General features: G+C 40.7%; 1 protein-coding gene across 1 annotated transcript in view; it reads left to right on the top strand.

Moving 5' to 3' along the window:
- The window catches only part of LOC113138270 (CUB and sushi domain-containing protein 1), a 950,854-nt gene that overhangs the window by 860,071 nt on the left and 66,685 nt on the right, over positions 1–24,098 (top strand). The window contains exons 55-57 of the mRNA XM_033325108.1: positions 755–928; positions 2,805–2,978; positions 3,244–3,417. Of these exons, the coding sequence (XP_033180999.1) occupies positions 755–928; positions 2,805–2,978; positions 3,244–3,417 (522 nt within the window). The remainder of the gene's footprint in view (positions 1–754; positions 929–2,804; positions 2,979–3,243; positions 3,418–24,098) is intronic.

Below are 24,098 nucleotides of genomic sequence, written 5' to 3'. Positions count from 1 at the left end.
ACAGACGCTGGGCTCGGTGGCTCCACACCAGCTAACGGGGCTAGGCTAGCTGGCTTTTGTTCGAAGGTGCGGAGCCGCGCTTCCAAATCAGCGATCCTCGCCTCCAAGGCTAACAGAACCTTACACTTATTACAGGTATCATTATCGCTAATGGAGGCAGAGGAATAACTGAACATGTGGCACACCGAGCAAGAAAGAGAGAGAGAGGGAGAGGCCATGTTAGCTAAGCTAACTAGCTAGCTAAGCTAACCGGTAGGCTAACGAGCGCTAAGTCAGGAAATAGCAATAAATACCGGTCAAAATAGAAAAGTACTTGACTAGTACTGGAATGTAGCAGTTAATGAATTGTTTAGAGTTTAGTTAGTTTTTAAGTGTGTTAAACTATAGCTAGTCTGTTGCTAGTCTGTAGACGAACTGTACAACACATAGAACACGACACGCTTGCAAGACAAAAGTGATTCGCTTACCCGGAGACCAACACCACAGAGAATCATATAGAATATGTATATATATTGATCATTAAAGGCCCAAGATGTGACTGAACTTTACATAGTATATATGCATGTACAAAATGTCAAAATAGAACTATGCAAGTACATTTAGGATATTTACTCATATTGTGGGAATCCAGACCACTTCATTTCCAGACATAATGCAGAAAATATAGGTGTCAGTAGCCCCATAATATTATGTCATGTCTAATTTCTATTATCTTTTTTGTGACATTGATCTTATAATTTGTATTGTTATTTAGTCATTTCTTGTGGTGAACTCCCTTCTCCACCTTTTGGGACTAAACTGGGGACACTGACCACCTTTGGAGCAACTGCAATCTTTATGTGCAACCATGGTTACACACTGGTGGGGTCACATGTCAGAGAGTGCGGCGCTGACGGGCTGTGGAGTGGCATAGAAACTAGATGTCTAGGTAAGATCCATTAAATGTGATAAGATGTTTATCGCATTGTGGCCTGTCTTTAGAATAAAATATTGAACAGGCTAATCAATAATGAAAGTAAATTCAACAGGTTGAATGGTGTAACTTAATAACAGAAGAAAGAGCATATTTGTTGAGAATTATCTTCGATTTCATCTTGCATTTTGTATAAAATATGATCCGATTAGTGCCTAGTATCAACAGTCAGACTTAAGGGGCTGTATTTTCATAATAATAACAACATAATTTAATACACAATATAACACCAGTCATTTTGAAAGTTTAATGCCAATTCAAAGGACAGTGTTCAGAATATAATAACAAATATGATATGATGAAAAGTTTTCTACCATGAGAAGAGGTATTTCTTTAAACTCCAAATCTGATGTACAATGGGCTAACCTGTGTGTCAAGTGCTTTTTGTAAAGACTAAATTATTAAAGTTGTGAAGAGAAACAGTTTATACATGTACTACATAGAGTTGCTACAGGTGTCTAGGTAAGGTCAATGGAAATTAGACTAGCACTATTAAGATAAAGTGCTCACATGCCTCAGTAACTCAAATGATCTACTGCTGAGATACGTTATTACTTAATACATTAGACCTTCAGTAAGCACTGACCAGAGATCATTAATCCTGATTGTACATGCACATTCTACTCCAGTAATTCAGCCTTGGAGTCCCATGCATGAATAAGAAGCCTCTTGGATACACGTTTTATGCAATCAGTGTATAAATCAAGGCACATTCAGCTTTACTTTATTATTCTAAAAGGTAAAAGAAGTTAATTGTTGATGTAAGAAAGGTTTAAATATGAAGTCACTAAATTACAATTAAAACACTGTAAATATGTTTTTGTTTTATGCCACTTACACTATATTGCATTTGTCAATACAGACTGTAAATACACTGGCTTAGGGTTGGAACTGAAAAATCATTCATCAGATTCATTCACCTTCCACACCTTTTCTAGCTCTTCTTTTAGCCTTGGTATTTCTCAAGCTTCTTGTGTACTTTTACTGTTTCAACACAAGCACAAAGACACTTTGTAAAATGTTTAGGACACTTTGTAAGCTAAAAGTATAATTTAAGTATGAAAAAAATTTTTTTTATTTCTCACTCGGGTAGTCTGCCCCTGGGTTAGTAATGAATACGTATCAGTGATTCTTCACATCTTACTGTAGATCTCAAGATGTGTAAAGATTCAAGAAATAATGAAAAGATACAGTATTGTTCAAAATAATAGCAGTACAATGTGACTAACCAGAATAATCCAGGTTTTTAGTATATTTTTTATTGCTACATGGCAAACAAGTTACCAGTAGGTGCAGTAGATTCTCATAAACCAAACAAGACCCAGCATTCATGATATGCACGCTCTTAAGGCTGTGCAATTGGGCAATTAGTTGAAAGGGGTGTGTTCAAAAAAATAGCAGTGTGGCATTCAATCAGTGAGGTCATCAATTTTGTGAAAAAGCAGGTGTAAATCAGGTGGCCCCTATTTAAGGATGAAGCCAGCACTTGTTGAACATGCATTTGAAAGCCTGAGGAAAATGGGTCGTTCAAGACATTGTTCAGAAGAACAGCTACTTTGATTAAAAAGTGGTTAGTCACATTGTACTGCTATTATTTTGAACAATACTGAATGGTATTTCAAGGCCACGTATAGAACGCTCAATTTAGCAGACCTATCCGCCACTAATGACTTCAGTTGCCAGTTTAGTGGTCTAACTGTGGAGACAATTAGCTATAGAGCAGGTGTTTTAATATTAAACAAGTACCAACGACTTTAAAGTGCAAGAAGAAAGTGGGTTTAAGTTGATTTTCATTACAGTACATTAATCTCTGTTGATCTGTCTCTTCTAGCTGGTCACTGTGACTCTCCAGATCCTATAGTAAATGGCCACATTAGTGGAGATGGTTCTAGTTACCGTGACACAGTGGTGTACCAGTGCATGTTAGGATATCGCCTAATCGGCACATCAGTCAGAATCTGCCAGCAAGACCATCGGTGGTCTGGAACAACACCTGTCTGCGTTCGTAAGTAATTTATGATGCCAAAAACCATTGTAGCATTTCTGTAGTGCATTATGATTTACTGCTCTTTTGTTAAATAAGAAAAGCTACTGTACTGTAAAAAGATGTTTATATATAAAGTAAACCCATAAGAATTATCAAAGAAATTACATATCATAGGCTGTAGGCTTAAATTGTTTTCTCAGTGACCGTCTCTGTAGTGCAATGCTGCAGATAATACTTTTTCCACTCTTCCAATTTCTCATCATAATTCTCAATGCTTCTTCAGCAATCACTTGTGGACACCCAGGCAACCCAGCCAACGGACGCACCAATGGGAGCGAGTTCAACCTCAATGATGTTGTCAACTTCACCTGCAACAGAGGTTACGTCCTGAGTGGAAACAATCGTGCTCAGTGCCGTCTCAACGGACAGTGGAGCAGCCCCCTACCTGTCTGCAAAGGTCATAAACACATATATTAACACAGAGTTATGGACTTATGCCTCTGCACTGTACATCTCTGTAAGTGCTTTAGATACAGATGTAGCAATTCAAAGTGTCGCACTTTTTTTACCGCAGTATGTTTGCAGAGCCCTGGCAGCAGCTTTGTGTCAGGAATGCAGTAGTTTTAATCCTGCACCCAGGGCTAAAAAAAAAAAAAAAAAAAAAAAAATCCAACCTTTTTCTGCCACCAGGCATTGCAAAACCTATTAGCCTGTTTGTGGATGCGCAAAAATACAGGCACTGCTGCAGATTGTAATCTGTTACACCAGGTTTGATGTATCCACTCAAAGATATATTAAACATGGAGCACAACACTATAAGTTACTAAAATGGTAAAACTATATACAGTTTGCTAGAATTAAAAAATCTTTGTGAACACTCATTAGTAATAATGAGCAAAAAGGAGCTGAGTCGAAAGGCAAAGCTCTCGATTTACCAGTTAATCTGTGTTTCTACCCTCACCTATGGTCATAAGCTCTGGGTCAATGGTCAAGATCTGGAATACAAGCGGCTGAAATGAGTTTCCTCCACAAGGTCGCTAGGCGCTCCTTTAGCGATAGGGTGAGGAGCTCGGTCACCTGGGAGGAGCTCAGAGTTGAACCGTTAGTCCTCCACATTGTGAAGAACCAGCTGAGGTGGCTCGGGCATCTGTTCTGGATGCCCCCTGGACACCTCCCTTGGGTGTTCCGGGCATGCCCCACCGGGAGGAGGCCTCGGAGAAGACCCAGGACACGCTGGAGGGACTACATTTCTCGACTGGCCTGAGAATACCTCAGTATCCCCCCGGAAGAGCTGGAGGAAGTGTCCATTCCCCCTGACCCGGCCCCGGATAAGTGGCAGAAAATGGATGGATGGATGGATGGAACACCCATTTCAAATCTGATATCACACAGCTGCTGTCACAGCCATATGTTTTTAATTTCATCAGCAAAAATATTGTTAACTGGGCTTCATTAAAACACAGTACCCAAGTGAAAAGAAAATTTTTTCTTTTGAAAAGAAAACCACTTAAGTGGTTTCACTTTAACACAACATCAAGTATAGTGAAATTTAACATTTAAAAAGTATACTCAATATACTTTTAGAAAATATACAAAAATATATATTTTTTTCTCTTAGGGAATGAGGAGTACTTGGCACTGTGTAACTTCTAAAGTAGCCTACATGTTGTTTTGGTACATTCAAAACCACACAGTTCTACTAGTACTAATGTGAAAACAAAATCTAAAACTACATGGCCCTGTGTGAAAAAGTGTTTGCCCCCTAAACCTAATAACTGGTTGGGCCACCCTTAGCAGCAACAACTGCAATCAAGCATTTGCGATAACTTGCTATGAGTCTGTTCCAGCGCTGTGAAGGAATTTTGGCCCACTCATCTTTGCAGAATTGTAATTCAGCCACATTGGAGGGTTTTGGAGCATGAACCGCCTTTTTAAGGTCCTGCCACAGCAGGATTCAGGTCAGGACTTTGACTAGGCCACTCCGAAGTCTTCATTCTGTTTTTCTGCAGCCATTCAGAGGATTGTCCTGCTGCAGAACCCAAGTTCACTTCAGCTTGAGGTCACAAACAGATGGCAGAACAGACATTCTCCTTTAGGATTTTTTGGTAGACAGCAGAATTCATGGTTCCATTTATCACAGCAAGTCTTCCAGGTCCTGAAGCAGCAAAACAGCCCCAGACCATCACACTACCGCCACCATATTTTACTGTTGGTGTGATGTTCTTTTTCTGAAATGCAGTGTTACTTTTACGCCAGACGTAATGGGACACACACCTTCCATAAAGTTCAACTTTTGTCTCGTCAGTTCACAGAGAATTTTCCCATAAGTCTTGGGGATCATCAAGATGTTTTCTGGCAAAACTGAAACGAGCCTTTATGTTCTTCTTGCTCAGCAGCGGTTTTCGTCTTGGAACTCTGCCATGCAGACCATTTTTGCCCAGTCTCTTTCTTATGGTGGAGTCATGAACAGTGACCTTAACTGAAGCAAGTGAGGCCTGCAGTTCTTTGGATGTTGTGGGGTCTTTTGTGACCTCTTGGATGAATCGTCGCTGCGCTCTTGGGGTAATTTTGGTTGGCCGGCCACTCCTGGGAAGGTTCTCCACTGTTCCATGTTTTCGCCATTTTGTAGATAATGGCTCTCACTGTGGTTCGCTGCAGTCCCAAAGCTTTAGAAATGGCTTTATCACTTTTTCCAGACTGATAGATCTCAATTACTTTCTTTCTCATTTGTTTTTGAATTTCTTTGGATCTCGGCATGATGTCTAGCTTTTGAGGATCTTTTGGTCTACTTCACTTTGTCAGGCAGGTCCTATTTAAGTGATTTCTTGATTGTGAACAGGTGTGGCAGTAATCAGGCCTGGGTGTGGCTAGAGGAATTGAACTCATGTTATGTTATGTTTTAACAGAGGGGGCAAACACTTTTTCACACCACTGTATTTCATCAGAGCATAGGAAAAATCGTTGTATTTATGATTTTGGTGAAAAAGGTCATTTCATATTCACTGGATTAGCGGTATGAGTAAAGTTTCACATCTGCATCAAGAAACTATGACATAACATGGGTTAAACAAGCTAGCGTCTGAACAATCATTAACAATGGACCATGAAACGGATGAACTTGAAAATGTCTTTTTACAAATATATATACGACGGACCACAACTATATAATTTTGAGCATGTCACAAATGACAGAGAGCATGGGCAGCCAAGAATAGGAAACAATGGGCACAGGAGAGAAACTGAGCTATGGTGTCAGGAGAATGAATGATGAACAGGGCAGGTGTCCTGGTGATTTAAGCTATAGCTAATGTTGTTCAGCCTGGTTGAACAAGTAGTTAAATTATGGTTGGAGATATCCCGCAAGTAATGGTATTAAGTATAAGAGAAAATTACAAAAACCAACGAAAAAAACACCAGATAACTCCACTAGAACATGACCACTAAATAACCACTATCAGCAACAAATAGCCAAGTTCTACTTCACCCTCTACATACATCATATCAGGTGGTGCAGTTTAGAGAAAGAAGGTTCAAACTACCACTCTTTGTTCATAATTTCTGCCAATTTGTCATGTATAATTAACATCCTTTACATGGGTATTTTCAAGGTAGATTCATTATGAATTTTGAAACAATAAAAATTTGTCATATGGGACTAAAATGTATATTAGTGATATACAAGAAGAATTCTTTAAAAGGCATACAAAATACATAAACATGTAATATGAAAGAGTATTTTTAAGTGAAACTTTAAACACAGGAATTAGCTATAAGCTTTGTCAAAAAGGAAGGTTTTAAGTCTAACCTTAAAAGTACATAGTGTGTCACCTGAACCCAGATTTGGACCTGGTTCCACATGAGAGGAGCTTGATAGCTAAAGGCTTTGCGTCCCATTCTACTTTTGGAAACTCTGGGAACCACAAGTAGACTCTGAGAACAACGTGCTCTATTGGGATAATAGAAGATGAAGAGTACTTTATTAATCCATAAGGGGAAATTCCATTGTTACAGCAGTTTTTTTTTGTTTTTGAGTTTGTGTGTGTGTGTGTGTGTGTGTGTGTGTGTTATTGTTTATATGGTGGAATTATAGAGTCTTATGGCTGTGGACACAAAAGACTTTCTGAATCTCTTGGCCTTTAAGATGAAGTGGGTGGGCAAGATTGTCCAGTATGGAGATGTTTTTGTCCACCATCCTCCTCTCTGCCACAGCCTCCAGACTATCCAGTTCCAGTCCAACAACAGATTTTGCCTTTCTGATCAACTTATTTAGTCTGTTGGCCTCACCAGCCTTGATGCCACCTCCCCAGCACACAACTGCAGAACAGTGCACTTGCTACTACAGACTGATAGAACAACTTCAGTAGCTTGTTGCACACACCAAAGGAACAAAGTCTCCTGAGGAAGAACAGTCTGCTCTGTCCCTTCTTGAAGAGTGCATTTGTATTGTTTGACCAGTCCAGTTTGTTGTTAATGTGGACTCCAAGATATTTGTATGAGTCGATAATCTCTACTTGCTCTCCAAGAATGGAGACAGGGACTGGGGTCTTCCTGCTCCTCCTAAAGTCCACCACCAGTTCTCTAGTGTTGTTGATATTGAGGTTTAGGAAGTTGTTGTTACACCAATCAACAAAGCTTTTTATCAAGTGTCTGTACTCTTCATCATTATCATTATTGATGCATCCAACGATTGAGGAGTCATCAGAGAACTTCTGGAAGTGACAGGTTTCTGAGTTGTAGCGGAAGCCTGAGGTGTAGAGTGTAAACAGGCATGGTGCCAGTACAGTTCCTTGGGGTGCACCGGTGCTGCTCATCACCACATCAGATACGCAGCCATCTAAGCAAACAAACTGTGGCTGCCCAGTGAGGTAGTCTGTGATCCACTCCACCATTTCTGCGGGAACTTCCATTTCCTGCAGCTTTGCACTGTGATAATATGGTACTAATAATATATGCATGTATGTGTATTTATATATATATATATATATATATATATATATATATATATATAAAAATTCCCATCTCACCCCTATGGGTGGTGTGTGTCTTCCTCAATCTCGGGTCCTCTACCAGAGGCCTGGGAGTTTGAGGGTTCTTCGCAGTATCTTAGCTGTTCCTAGTACTGCACTCTTCTGGACTGAGATCTCTGATGTTGTTCCTGGGATCTGTTGGAGCCACTCTCCCAGTTTGGGGGTCACAGCCCCGAGGGTGCCGATTACCACGGGGACCACTGTTGCCTTCCACATCCTTTCTAGCTCTTCTTTAAGCCCTTGGTATTTCTCCAGCTTCTCGTGTTCCTTCTTTCTGATGTTGCTGTCACTTGGGATCACTACATCTACCACTACGGCTTTCTTCTGTTGTTTGTCTACCACTACTATGTCCGGTTGGTTAGCCATCACCTGTTTGTCGGTCTGTATCTGGAAGTCCCACAGGATCTTAGCTCGGTCATTCTTCCTCACCTTTGGAGGCGTGTCCCATTTTGACCTTGGGACCTCCAGCCCATACTCGGCACAGATGTTCCTGTACACTACGCCGGCCACTTGGCTATGGCGTTCCATGTACGCTCTGCCTGCTAGCATCTTACAACCTGCTGTTATGTGCTGGATTGTCTCAGGAGCATCTTTGCACAGCCTGCACCTGGGGTCCTGCCTGGTGTGGTAGACCCCGGCCTCTATCGATCTTGTGCTCAGGGGCTGTTCTTGTGCCGCTACGATCAGTGCCTCTGTGCTGTCTTTCAGTCCAGCTTTTTCCAGCCACCGGTAGGACTTTTCGATATCAGCCACTTCTTGTATCTGTCGGTGGTACATGCCGTGCAGGGGTTTGTCCTGCCATGATGGTTCTTGCTCTTCTTCCTCTGCATCGGGCTTCTGTTGCCTGAGATATTCACTAAGTATTCCATCGCTTGGGGCCATCTTCCTGATGTACTCATGGATCTTGGTTGTTTCATCTTGGATGGTGGTTCTGACGCTCACCAGTCCCCGGCCTCCTTCCTTCCTCTTAGCGTACAGTCTCAGGATGCTGGATTTGGGGTGAAGTCCTCCATGTATTGTGAAGAGCTTCCTTGTCTTGACATCAGTGGCTTCTATGTCCTCTTTTGGCCAGCTTATTATGCCAGCGGGGTATCTGATGACCGGGAGGGCGTAGGTGTTGATGGCTTAGACCTTGTTCTTCCCATTCAGCTGACTTCTTAGGACTTGCCTTACTCTCTGTAGGTATTTGGCTGTGGCTGCTTTCCTTGCGGCTTCTTCCTGGTTCCCATTTGCCTGTGGGATTCCAAGGTACTTGTAGCATGTTATCATTCTACCACACTTGTCCATCCGAATGACATTCCAATGTCGTTGCTGTATATCCTGGTGGTGTGGATCAGTGAGTCTATGTCTCGCTCAGTCCTGGCATACAGCTTGATGTCATCCATGTACAGGAGGTGGCTGATGGTTGCCCCATTTCGCAGTCGGTATCCGAAGCCAGTCTTAGTGATGATCTGGCTGAGGGGGTTCAGGCCTATGCAGAACAGCAGCGGGGACAGAGCATCTCCTTGGTAGATGCTGCACTGATGGAGACTTGTGCTATTGGCTTGAGGTTGGCTACTCGGGTTGTTTTCCACAGTCCCATTGAGTTCCTTATGAAGGTTCTTAGGGTCCTATTGATGTTGTACAGGTCCAGGCATTCCAGGATCCATGTGTGAGGCATTGAGTCGTAGGCTTTCTTGTAGTCAATCCAGGTGGTGCACAGGTTGGTCTGCCTGGTCTTACAGTCTCGAGCAACCGCTGTATCCACCAGTAGTTGGTGTTTTGCTCCCCTGGTGTCCTTACCCATTCCTTTCTGGGCCCCGCTCATGTATTGAGCCATGTGCCTACTCATCTTAGCCGCTATGATGCCCGACAGGAGCTTCCATGTTGTGCAGAGGCAGGTTATCGGACGGTAGTTGGATGGGACTGCTCCCTTTTGGGTGTCCTTTAGGATCAGGACTGTCCTGCCTTGAGTTAGCCACTCTGGGTGAGTCCCATCCATTAGCAGCTGGTTCATTTGAGCTGCCAGGCGCTCATGGAGGGCAGTTAGCTTCTTTAGCCAGTAGGTGTGGATCATGTCAGGCCCCGGTGCTGTCCAGCTCTTCATGTTTGAGACCCTTTCTTGGATATCTGCCGTTGCGATGGTTACTGGTTCCTGTTCAGGGAGGTTGCTGTGGTCTGCTCTCAGGTCTGCCAGCCACTGGGCATTGGTGTTATGTGATGCCTCCCTCTCCCATATGTTTTTCCAGTATTGTTCAGTCTCCAGCCTTGGTGGGTCGGCCCTTGTGTTACTGCCCTCCCACTGAGAGTACACCTTGGATGGTTCGGTGGAGAACATCCTGTTTGTTCTCCATGCTTCTATTTCTCTGGTGTACCTCTTCAGGCGTGTGGCCAGGGCTGTGAGTCGTTGTTTGGCAGTCTCCAGGGTCTCAGGTATGGACAGCCTGCTGTATTTCTTACCCAAATTCATCCCCCTTCTCTGCAGTTCTGACAGTTGGCTAACTTCTCTCCGTGTTGCCCTTATTTTTGCCTCTAACCTCCTTCTCCATGCAGGGTACTTCTCCTTGGGGGTGGAATGTATTTTTTGGCCAAGCATCTCAAGGATCACTGTTGCCGTGGTGTATATCAGCTTGTTGGTCTCGGTGATGGTCACAGTGGGGATTGTTTGTAATGCTGCATTCACATCTCCTAGTAGACTTTCAGAGAGTACTTCACTTAGTCTTGGTAACCGGCTGCGGAGGTTCCAGGTGTCCATCTTGCATATGATCTTCACTCTCAGGTCAGCTGCTCTTGTGTTGAGCGTGTCGGGGCTTGTCATTGGGACTTGGTACCCAATCTCGGGTGGGGGTTTTGTTGTTTCCCCCCTGACCTGGCTTCCTGGCTCCCCCTTGCCGTAGCATTTGTGTTGTATTTCTTCAATCTCTAGTTGTGATAGCAGCTGCCGTTTGCGGATGTTGGAACACTGAGCTACTAGATGCTTTGGCCCTAGTGTGGATGGTGGGTTTCGGAGTTTCCATAGGTCCCACATCCTCTTCATGTAGCCCCTATCGCTGGGGTTACTCATGTAGTAGCAGTGCAACAGTTCTCTGTTATCAGCCCTCGTCCACGAGTGTCTTGTTCCAGTAGGTTGCCCTGGTCCCCTAGCACCTGACGCGGACCTTGTTGACCCGGGCGACGTCCGAGCCGGTATGACTCCAGTATTTATATCGCTCATTTGTGATGAGGTAGGCTAGGCTAGGTGTGTAGGCTATATGTATATATATATATATATATATATATATATATAGCCTACACATACACACAGGGTGGGCCATTTATATGGATACACCTTAATAAAATGGGAATGGTTGTTGATATTAACGTCCTGTTTGTGGCACATTAGTATATGTGAGGGAGCAAACTTTTCAAGATGGGTGGTGACCATGGTGGCCATTTGGAAGTCGGCCATCTTGGATCCAACTTTTGTTTTTTCAATAGGAAGAGGGTCATGTGACACATCAAACTTATTGGGAATTTCACAAGAAAAACAATGGTGTTGGTTTTAACGTAACTTTATTCTTTAAGGTATGAAAGAGCTTGATCATGAAGGAATTTCTATGTGAGGATTTTACAGGGAGCCAATGAAGAGAAGCTGGTATAGGAGAAATATGATCTCTCTTGCTAGTCCTGTCAGGACTCTGGCTGCAGCATTTTGGGTTAACTGGAGGCTTTTTATGGAGTTACTGGGACATCCTGATAGTAATGAGTTACAGTAATCTAGCCTTGAAGTGACAAAAAGTTTTTCTGCATCATTTTGAGAGAGGATGTTCCTAATTTTTGCAGTATTGTGCAAGTGAAAGAAGGCAGTTCTAGAGATTTGTATTATGTGTGAATTACAAGACATATCCTGGTCAAAATTAACTCCAGGGTTTTTCACAGTAGTGCTGGAGGCCAGGGCTATGCCATCTAAAGTAGCTATATTTTTATAAAACATTTCACCACCCATCCAAGTGGCTTTATCAGTCTTACTGACTTGACTGACTGACAAAGCAGCTTGGATGGGTGGTTTCAACCTAAAAACAAAGTCCAGTTGCCATGACTCAACCTATAGATAGCTTCCTCTGGATGACTGAATCTTCACAGACAAGTTTTAAGTGTTTTTCAAAGATGGGAACATAATTTCTTTTTCCACCCAGCAAAGTTTAAACACATGACAAAGTTAGTAACTAACCAGGGTCAATAGTTCAGCAACATAATAAATGACAAACAAAACTTCCCATAGTTATATGCATTAACCCCAAGCATGAATACCAGCTAAACAATAGCACAACTTCCATATCATACCATAGTCTGACAGCGATGCTCTGTATAGGTCTGGTCAAACATGTTACATATTTAGCAATCAAAGCAGAAATACAGGAACAGGATATAAAGACCAGTTCATAACTCATTGTATACAGTGGGCATGGAAAGTATTCAGACCCCTTTAAATTTTTCACTCTTTGTGTCATTGCAGCCATTTGCCAAAATCAAAAAAGTTCATTTTATTTCTCATTAATGTACACTCAGCACCCCATCTTGACAGAAAAAAACTGAAATGTAGAAATTTTTGCAAATTTATTAAAAAAGAAAAACTGAAATATCATATGGTCATAAATATTCAGACCCTGTGCTCAGTATTGAGTAGAAGCACCCTTTTGAGCTAGGACAGCCATGAGTCTTCTTGGGAATGATGCAACAAGTTTTTCACACCTGGATTTGGGGATCCTCTGCCATTCTTCCTTGCAGATCCTCTCAAGTTCTGTCAGGTTGGATGGTGAATGTTGGTGGACAGTCATTTTCAGGTCTCTCCAGAGATGCTCAATTGGGTTTAGCAGTCTGAACATAACTGAGGTCGTATAGATGATTCAAAAGCTACTGTAGTAGAAGACTCATTTATGGCTGCTATAGGAAGCATCTGATGAATTTTATCTCTTAATAGTGACAGTATTGTTCAAAATAATAGCAGTACAATGTGACTAACCAGAATAATCCAGGTTTTTAGTATATTTTTTATTGGTACATGGCAAAGAAGTTACCAGTAGGTGCAGTAGATTCTCAGATAACAAACAAGACCCAGCATTCATAATATGCACACTCTTAAGGCTGTGCAATTGGGCAATTAGTTGAAAGGGGTGTGTTAAAAAAAATAGCAGTGTCTGCCGTTGACTGTACAAACTCAAAACTATTTTGTACAAATGTTTTTGTTTCTAGGATTTACCAATCCTGTGAATCACTAAACTAATATTTAGTTGTATGACCACAGCTTCACATCTGTGTGGCATGGAGTCAACCAACTTGTGGCACCTTTCAGCTGTTATTCCACTCCATGATTCTTTAACAACATTCCACAATTCATTTACATTTCTTGGTTTTGCTTTGCTAACATTAATTTTGTTGGTTTGGAACCAAGACTTTGCTCGTTTACTAGTGTGTTTGGGGTCATTGTCTTGTCGAAACAACCATTTCAAGGGCCTCTTCAGCATAAGGCAACATGACCTCTTCAAGTATTTTGACATATGCAAACTGATCCATGATCCCTGGTATGCGATAAATAGGCCCAACACCATAGTAGGAGAAACATGCCCATATCATGATGCTTGCACCAAGATAAAGATAAAGATAAGATAAAGAGACTTTATTGTCATTGTAGTCATACAACGAAATTTGTTTGGTAGCTCACAGAGGCCAGCAGCAATAAAACAAGAAGCAGCATAGTAACATAGTAAACATAGTAAACGTAGTAAAAGTATAAAATATAAAAAAATAAAATAAAAAGGCACTTAGTATAGTAAATAGACAAAAGGAATTTAAGGATAGAAATATAACAATATTTACAATATGCTAGTTGAGTGCAAACAGTATAATATAATATAACAATATTTACAATGTGGTAGTTGAGTGCAAACATGAATGTCCCATAAAGTGTCTAGGATAATAAATATAACAGTATTTACAGTGTGGTAATTTAACCATTAATTTAAACATTAATGCCCAGTAAATGACTTTGTGCATTAGCAGCAGACATGACATGGGGTAGAGGAGAGAGAGGGAGAGTTAACTATTGTGTGTTGGGGGGGGTGACACAGGCTACAGCTCTGGGGAAAAAGCTATTCTTTAGTCTATTTGTGCAGGTTCTGATTGCCCTATATCTTTTCCCTGATGGGAGGGGTACAAAAAGTCTGTGTCCTGGATGATTTGGGTCCTTGATGATGTTGCTAGCTCGCTTCTGTAGACGGCTAGCATAGACCGTGTCGAGGTTCGGGAGTTTGGTTCCTATGATCCTCTGGGCAGTTTTAACCCGGGTCAGAGCGCGACGGTTTTCTGCAGTGCAGCTGGAGTACCACACTGTGATGCAGTGACAGAGGATTCTCTCTATTGTGCTCCTGTAAAAATTTACTAAGAGCTGGGTTGGCACATTTGCTTCACCCTCTCAACTTCCTCACCATTTATGTGGAGGGGTGATGGTGTTGTTTTCTTGACTCTCCTGTAGTCTACAACGATCTCCTTTGTTTCGGCAGTGTTCAGAATCAGATCGTTGTTTACACACCATTTGATTAGGTGTTGAACGTCCTCTCTGTAGTGAGACTCGTTCTTGTCTGATATCCTTCCCACTTTTGTGGTGTCATCAGCAAACTTCACTATAGTGTTAGAAGAGGAGAGGATGGGTTTGCAGTCGTGTGTGAATAGGGTGAAAAGAGCTGGACTAAGAACGCAGCCCTGCGGTACTCCTGTGTTAATGGTGATAACAGATGATGTACACTCAAAAAAATAACTCATTGGGTGAACTCAATTTAATTGAGGGCAGGATTTCCATCCAATAATTATGTGTAGCCCCAACTCATAAAAAACAAATTCATGCAATGAAATGTAATTGTGTTTGGCCAACTCAATTTGATCAAATATTGTTTAAATGATATTAATACATTACAAAATGATTTTTTTTATGCTTGTTGAACTCAAACTAAACATTTAACTATTTAAATTGAAAATAAATTATGTAGAAATCCTTCTAATTGTGTTCCCCCTGAGAGACAAATCTTGATTTATATGTTGTAATGTAAAACACATGTACAATACTGTACTTTATTTTTTTTTTGTTTTACTGTAAAACAATCAAAACTTTGAGACATTATTTAACAAGCTGACAGTTAAATATACTGTTTTTAAACATCAGTCGGGTAATTTGCCTTTGTCAGCATGAGCAGCACATGAACAATCTTTGGTATGCCAAAGTCAAGTACTTTTAATAAGAAGTCAATATGAACTTGACCAATTATAAAGGTAACATAATATGAATATGAAACATTGTGCAGAAACAAGAAAAACATCAAAAATAAACCATGAAGGCATCAGCATACAGTTGCACAGAAAACTTTCCATAAGACATGGGGTTTTTTGTGTTGATGCAGAAATCAACATCAGTTCCGAACTTAATGAGTGTGCCTCCAAAAAGTGCACATCTCATGCAAACAGCTTAATTTTAAGCTGCTGGATCTTTGCATTCAACTTATGTCCATCCATGTTCATTATGATTTTCTGGAAAAACTCAAAGGTATACTTGAGGTTGTCAGGAAAGCTCAAGTCAAGAGCGTAAATGAGACCAAACAGCATGATGAACGCCAAGATCACACAGTCTAGGTGGCTCAAAACTTTAACACCCTCGATCACAACTCCTATGTCATCTGGTCCTGTAGAATCTCCTCTTCAAATTGTGTAAATCCCCATGACTGTGCTTGCGATGTCATTTTCTGCATCCTCCATGACTGAAGCCTAAACAAAATATAAAACACTTTGGTTACGTCTTACTCAAGGTGATTTTTTTTTTTCTTTAATACATATACAAATTGCATTTCTACTTTTGGGTCTTACATTTAACGTTTTCCTTAACTTCTTGGACTTTTTGATTTGAAATACAAAAAAATGAATAGAATATCAATAAGGGAAAATTGTAATTAGAAAAATGTATAAACAATTTTTGGGATGGAAGTATTAAAATCAGTGTATTTAATTGTAATGAATCAAGAAGGCCAAATCTGACCCTGTAAATATGGAGTGGGATGTCACTGCTAAAACTACGGCAGAGATCATTCAAGATCATCAACTTCAGACTAGTGGACTGGAAGCTCAGTTCAAAGTACAGGTTCAATTCAATTCAATTTTATTTGTATAGCGCCAAATCACAATACAAATCATCTCAAGGCACTTTACAAAAACTAAAACTAAAAACCCAACAATTCCCTTATGAGCAAGCACTTGGCGACAGTGGAGAGGAAAAAACTCCCTTTAACGGAAGAAAAAAACCTCCAGCAGAACCGGGCTCAGTTTGGGCGGCCATCTGCCTCGACCGGTTGGGGTGAGTGGATAGAGCAGAGAGAAAAGAACAGCAACAATAAACAACAAATAGACACTGCAAGTTGGTGGGGCCAGTAACTGCACATCAGCGATAAACAGCTCCAGGACCAGGGACACCTGCAGAAGGTACAGAGAGAGAGAGAGAGAGAGGGAGGGAGAGAGCACAAACTAGGGGAGAGAGAGAGCACAAGGTTAGTAACATTCAATGGTGGAATATACATGAGGTGGGAGAGAAGGGGGGGGGGTAGGGTAGGGGAGCTCAGTGCACCGATGGTCCTCGGGCAGTCTAGGCCTATAGCAGCATAACTAACTAAGGGATGGTTCAGGGTTGCCTGAAGCCAGCCCTAACTATATGCTTTGTCAAAGAGGAAGGTTTTAAGTCTAGCCTTAAAAGTACAGAGAGTGTCTGCCTCCTGAACCCAGGCTGAGAGCTGGTTCCACAGGAGAGGAGCTTGATAGCTAAAGGCTCTGCCTCCCATTCCCCCCAGGTGAAGATAAGATGCCAACTGCTGCCACTGAGATCTTTCAGCATCATATTACTACAGTCTTTAGTGCCATATGATCCTTCAGAAATCTTTCTAATATGCTGATTTATTATCAGTTTTGAAACTGCTGTAAACATAAAGTTCAAAAGAACAGCATTTGATCAAATATTTTCTAACAACATTAATAACATAAGTCTTTACTATCACTTTTTATCCATTTAACATTTCCATTCTGAATAAAAGTATTAATTTCTTAAAAAACAAAAAAACTTTACTGACCCCAAACGTTTGAATAGTACTGTATATTGTAACAAAATTTCTATTTTGAATAAACACTGTTATTTGTAACCTTTTATTTATTAAAGAATCCTGAAAAAATTATCACAGGTCCCAAAAAATATTAAGCAGCACAACTGTTTCCAACATTGAGTATAAATCAGCATATTAGAGTGATTTCTGAAGGATTATGTAACACTGAAGACTCAAGTAATTATGAAAAAATCCAGCTTTGAGTCACAGGAATAAATTACAGTTGGGTACGGAAAGTATTCAGACCCCTTTAAATTTTTCACTCTTTGTGTCATTGCAGCCATTTGCCAAAATCAAAAAGTTAATTTTATTTCTCATTAATGTACACTCAGCACCCCATCTTGACAAAAAACACCAGAAATGTAGAAATTTTTGCAAATTTATTAAAAAAGAAAAACTGAAATATCACATGGTCATAAGTATTCAGACCCTGTGCTCAGTATTGAGTAGAAGCACCCTTTTGAGCTAGTACAGCCATGAGTCGTCTTGGGAATGATGCAACAAGTTTTTCACACCTGGATTTGGGGATCCTCTCCAGTTCTGTCAGGTTGGATGGTGAACATTGGTGGACAGCCATTTTCAGGTCTCTCCAGAGATGCTCAATTGGGTTTAGGTCAGGGCTCAGGCTGGGCCAGTCAAGAACGGTCACAGAGTTGTTTCGAAGCCGCTCCTTTGTTATTTTAGCTGTGTGCTTAGGGTCATTGTCCTGTTGAAAGGTGAACCTTCGGCTCTTTGGTAACCTTGGCCAGATCTGTGCCTTGCCACAATTCTGTCTCTGAGCTCCTTAGGCAGTTCCTTCGACCTCATGATTCTCATTTGCTCTGACATGCACTGTGAGCTGTAAGGTCTTATATAGACAGGTGTGTGCCTTTCCTAATCAAGTCCAATCAGTTTAATTAAACACAGCTGGACTCCAATGAAGGAGCAGAACCATCTCAAGGAAGATCAGAAGAAATGGGAGTTAAATATGAGTGTCACTACACAGGGTCTGAATACTTATGACCATGTGATATTTCAGTTTTTCTTTTTTAATAAATTTGCAAAAATTTCTACATTTCTGGTGTTTTCTGTCAAGATGGGGTGCTGAGTGTACATTAATGAAAAATAAAATGAACTTTTTGGATTTTGGCAAATGGCTGCAATGACACAAAGAGTGAAAAATTTAAAGGGGTCTGAATACTTTCCATACCCACTGTATATTTTAACCCTCTGGGGTCTGAGGGGGTTTTTTTGGGGCCTGGACAAATTTTGACATGTCCTCACATTTGTGCTTTTTAAACATATTAATGTCTAAAGTCTGATAACACTGTAATCAGCACAAAATTGGCTACAATAATAAGTGAGCAGCAAGTTTATACATTATTGTGCTTTTGAGAAAAAAGTGGTTATGCATGGTTAGTGAAAAACTACAATTTTTTACTCACTGAAATAAGGCCATAAAACACAAACAGAACATTGGTTCACAAGACCTTGGAGACCTGCATGTTGTAGGCTGAAGTGTTTACTTCAGAGTGCTGTGAATGTCATCTTGTTCACACATTCACAGTAAACAATACACTGATTTAAATTTTCTAAGACACTTTTTGTCCAGAAAGGCCATATGCAAGAGGGTGTGTCTGAGGATGAATAGTCATGTGATTTACCTGAGAAGACAAAAGACGCACTGAACGACCAGACAAAGACGCGCATAATGAGCCTTTCATTCAATGTAGATGGGACGGATTAGTGCAGCACAATACAAAACAATGAGGAGCCAAATGATCCTCATTTGAGTTAAAATCAGTGTTTTTACTCTGAGGACAAGCTAAACTATTTGTCTCTGTGTGGAATATAAGGAGCGCTGTTTCACGTGCGTAACGCGCCATCATCCAAACGCGCCGAAAAAGTGAGTAAATTCTATGATGAAGTTTGATATTTTGTGTCATTTCTCGGGGGTGTGCACATATTTACCTGGTTCACCTGAGATTATTTACATGTGGACAGTGTACAAGGCGGGACCGCATTACCTGTAATGAGGTGAGACAGGAAAAAACGGACTTCTCCTTACATTCATACAGATTAAATAAAAAGTGATGATTTGTTTTTGACTTGAATTGTTTCACTCAAAAGAAAACATTTCAAGCTTTCTAGCCATATAATTCTTATTTTTATGAGGCAAGTATTCGCTGAGATTCTGGTTGTTTTATTTACGCATCTGTGAAGAGAAATGGCAGAGACAGAAAAGTCCGAGAGCGCACCCTGTCGGCTTTCTTTATTTAAAAAAAAGCACAACGTTTTGTTGTTATTATGATGGTATACCACTAAAACTAGATCCTTTACAGATTTGAATGATATAACTTCTTTTATCTGTACGATCAGAATTGACGGAGTAATTTAAGTTTGTTTTGGCCTTATCAGAAAAAGATGCGTCAAAACGCGCCGGCGCGTGCGTCGACCCCAGAGGGTTAAAGTGTACTAAAATAGAAAGCTGTTATTTTAAATTGCAAAATTTCACAAAATATTTTTTTTCTGTATTTTTGATCAAATACATACTGCCTTGATGAGCATAACAAAAACCATTTTTAACAAATTCTAAAAAACTTTTGAACAGCAGTGTATATCATGTCACCCAGGCCAAACACTGCTCAATGTGAATTATGCAATATAACATTTGCTCTTAAGCAATGTGGATTGTAGTACTTACCACATATTCCTTGAAGAATGAATCTGGATCTTCATTGAAGTAGATAACAAGGCCTTTCAGGATGCACTCTCTCCTGATGTTTATGTTGTCACACTACAGCAGATGGAAAATAAATACAGATTTTAGCCAAATGTAGAAAGCTGTACAATAACTACACAAAACAGAACCTGTTGCATGCATTTCTACTAACAGAGTCAGTGATCGCCAGGGTACTTTTGAGCTTCTGCCCTTTTACTCCTCCTTTGCTCTTAAAGAGCTGGATCAGTTTATTTATAAAAGTGGTCCCAGCTTTGATAGGAATGTTGTCTGCAGTGGCTTAGTAGTGATCCGCATGAACTCTGCATTCACCTGCATTCAAATTAAAAAAAAAAAAAACAGAAATTTATGTTTATTACTACCATAAAAAACAGACTAAAAACAAACACTCCATAACACATTTACTTACTTCACTCTGCTGAAAAAGAGCTGGCCACTGGTTCTTAAAATCTTCAATCATGGGCCTTTGCTCCACTATCTGCTGACGTCTGTGGGAAAACGTCCTTTCCATTTTTGCCTTTATCACCACTTCATTGTCACTCTTTTTCACTTCTGACAAAGCAATTCTCTCTCCCTCCAAGCTTTCTGTGGATTCACCTTTTGGATGCAAAGGAATCTAATTGACCTCAGCTTTCCTCTGTTTCTTGATGTTGGCCGCAGCTTTGCCTTGCCCTTTTCATTTGTTCTTAAAGGAATTCACACAGATTTCAGGGTGTCCAAGCCGGCCAAGCTTTGTGCGATAATTTTGCATCTTGTACTTAAGTGACTGCTTCCATCCCCAAAATCCTGTCTTGGAACCCAGTTGCCCCAAACAAGGATAGGCCCTAGTTAAAGCTGCTGCTACCTCTTCACACTGGTAATCTTTAGGATATTTTGTGTATTTTATCATTTCTTGGGCGAGGCCATCCACAATGATACCTTTCAGCTTTGGGCCAGGGTAAAAGAATGCCCCATTGGCCTCAAACTCTGCATTCTTTACGTTTAGCTCAAATTCTGCATCGTAGGTAAACTTGGGGACCATAAAAACTTTGGGCCATGGGGCTAAACCCGAGGGCATTTCTGTTGATGAATGAGACGATATATCCTGTGTATCAACATCGAAGGATGAGGCAAGTGATGAGGTTTGTGGTTCTGAATCAGTGGTAGTCTCACTAAATGAATTTACAGGGTACACCGTGATGCAGGGCTCATTAATCTGAGGTTCCTCAAGTGACAAAGCAGGCAAGTGTATTACCTTCAGTGTGCTTTTGTGTTCAATTTGAGAAACTGAATTGAGGTTCATAAACTCTTTGAAGTCAGTATCCATGTACTGCAGACGGAAATCCTGATTCAAACCAAAGGCTGTCCTTATCAAAGCATGAAGTTCTTCCACAGTCTCTGGAATTCCAGACATCAGGGACAATTTTCACTCTGAAGTCAGTCTCATCACCGAAGATAATCCGTAGAGCAACAGCAGGACCCGTCATAATGGAACACCTTTAAACTATTGGGAAAAGAGAACTAGAAATCATCAAAATTGTTTTTGTTTTTTTTTATTGGAAGTCTATACATATTTACAGATTTAGCAAGAGAGTGCCTAAATAATACTGTAGACACTGGCCTTCAGACTTCAGGCTAGACTAGAAGGATTATACTAATCTTCAGTGATGACGAATCTTCTCAAGGTCACCATGCGCAAACCCCCAACCTTGTATTCCACAAGGGGATGTGGGTGTTTCAAATCACCATGCTCAATCAGGGCAACCTCTGTTGTAGGCAAGGCAGATAACTCAAACCCTCTATAATGCTCCCTATACCAAGCACACAAAGGTTTCACAAGCAAACACAACTTCTCCTTAAGAATACATAGTTTAAGGATCTTGTTGAATTTAGGCAGTCTATCTACAGATTCATGTACAATAAGCATCCCTTCACTGTAATGTATACCACTGCAAAACACATCTTTTGCCATATGAACCTGAGTCACATTTGGGTATCTTTGCTTCAGTGTACACATTACTCTCTCATTAAGGACATCAACAGGCATAACTGACACATCTGTGACCTCCAGGGATGACTTCTTGACACTCAAGGAATGTGTATGATAGGCAAGCATGAACTGGTGTTTAATAGCTAACGAACGAGCTATATTCTTAAAACAATTTGTATGGTGAGCAACCTGCTTGAAGAAGCTATGCTTCGCTTCAAATCTCATTGTCCACAGTCCAATTAGAGGCCCGAAGCAACGGATCATTTGTGGATAGTGCTCCAAATAATGATGTTTCGGAATGAGCTTGACTTGAGGGAAAAGTTCAAGGTAGCGCTGTCTGTGTTCATAAATCTTGGCCTCAAGATATGCAATGGTCTCATCTGTGTGAACAGGGGCTACAACCAGTTCAACTATGTCTTTAAGATCTAAGATCACCTGCAATGCTGGCTCATCTTCTGGCAACATTGGCCCAATAATGAAAGGAAGCAAATTTAACAAGGTCCAATTTTCATGTGCATTTCCACCTATGGTGTTGCTGGATGTGAAGGAGCGAGGTATGGTTTGTGGGCGATTAGTTTTGTCCCCCCATTTGTATGGAAATGTCTGTATTAATGTGATGAGAATGTCAAGAGTGAAGTACTTTTTGGAGAGCCACAGACTGATACAATGTGCCAGTTCAACTGGAACAACACCCTCAAAAAGATCATGTACAATATCTGGAGGATAGCCAGTGCTGACATGAAAATGTGAAAGGTGCTCAGTTAAAACACATTGTTTTTTGACTCCACAGCAGATCATTGCATTCTCCTGTGCTGTCTGTACCTGAGCATCATGGATGTCTCTGGTTCTACATTGGAAAGCACCTGACCCGACATCCTTTGTCTGAAATTCAGACTTCTGTCCAGTACAAAATCTGCATATTGAACCTGAAGAAAAACTCTCAACATATCCACCTACTGCGTGAGCTCCAAGGTTGTCCGCTATTACACACTGGACAGTTCCTTTAACCAACTGACAAAGCTGAGAAATGAAGACACCATGCTGTTCTAATACTTGTAGGTCTTGCAAAAGAGGCTCCAACACTTTTCCATAGCCATACGTCTTGGCATCATCAGATTTGCAAAGCACAGCTAGATAGATGGAGGACAGGGCTGAATGGGAACTTGGTGGTAAATTACCCAAGACCCAATACACACCACAGAGTTTGTGCTTTTTTCGAGATGTCCCTAGTGGGTTACATACTTCAAAATCATCAACATAAAGATTAATGGCTATTCTCAAATCTCCTCCAGAAAGAAACTGATTTTGTTTCCAGTACTCACCATCTCTTATGGATTTGTAATACTTGAGACCAGTCAATTCATGGTCTGTAGATATCTGAATGTCAAGATGTTCAAGAACACCTTTATGACTGAGCAGATTTTTCAAAGACTGTAAAATAGGAATATATTGAAAAGTCCTGTTCTTCTGTATTTCTAGGATGTACTCAACCGGCTCTACAGCACCAAAATGAGATGTGTAGTACTGTTTACATTTATATGCAGTAGCAGGAGGGCCCTCTTTGGCCATAGCTATGCCCAGTGGATTAGATGCACATAAAGCAGTGGAAAGCTCATCAACAACAGATTCCTCAACTTGAATATTGTGGTTTTGGAATAGCCGAGAAACAACTGCTTTCGTGACAGGCAAAGATGCCGTACTTAATATATAGTGAAGTTCAGAAAGGACCTCAACAGCTGACTTTGGAATGTGAATAATATTTTCCCAACTTCAATAAAATGCAAGCAACTTTTTCTTAAATAGAAGGACATGGCAAGTCTACCTCTACATTATCATCACCACTTAGACTTTCGATTTCATAATCTGTATCCCCAGACTCTGCTGGTCCTTCTACAGAACTGTCTGACTCGTGCAACTGACCACTTGAACGGATGACATTGGCTTTGAAGTCTTTTACTGAATGTGGATTGTGTTTCCGGTTTCGGTGGGTGTTAAATGTACTGTAAACATTGCTTTCAAATGTGCAACCAACAAACATACACTGAACGGTTTCATTATGCCTGAGATGCCCATTTATGTGTTGAAAATAATCTCTTTCTGTTGATAACTCCCTGCATGAGCACACATGACACTGGAACGTGTTTAATACTTCTAGCTTTGGAGTTTCATGTTTAGTGTGTCTGTTGTATGTGTGATTAAGCAGCTTACTCCATGTACTAAATGTGCATGGGCAATCTGTGTATGGACATGGATAGAGCAAACTGCCCCTAAAACGCA

Source organism: Mastacembelus armatus, chromosome 3 (assembly GCF_900324485.2).
Source record: "Mastacembelus armatus chromosome 3, fMasArm1.2, whole genome shotgun sequence".
Lineage (NCBI taxonomy): Eukaryota > Metazoa > Chordata > Actinopteri > Synbranchiformes > Mastacembelidae > Mastacembelus > Mastacembelus armatus.
This window is presented reverse-complemented; position numbering and strand designations above follow the sequence as displayed.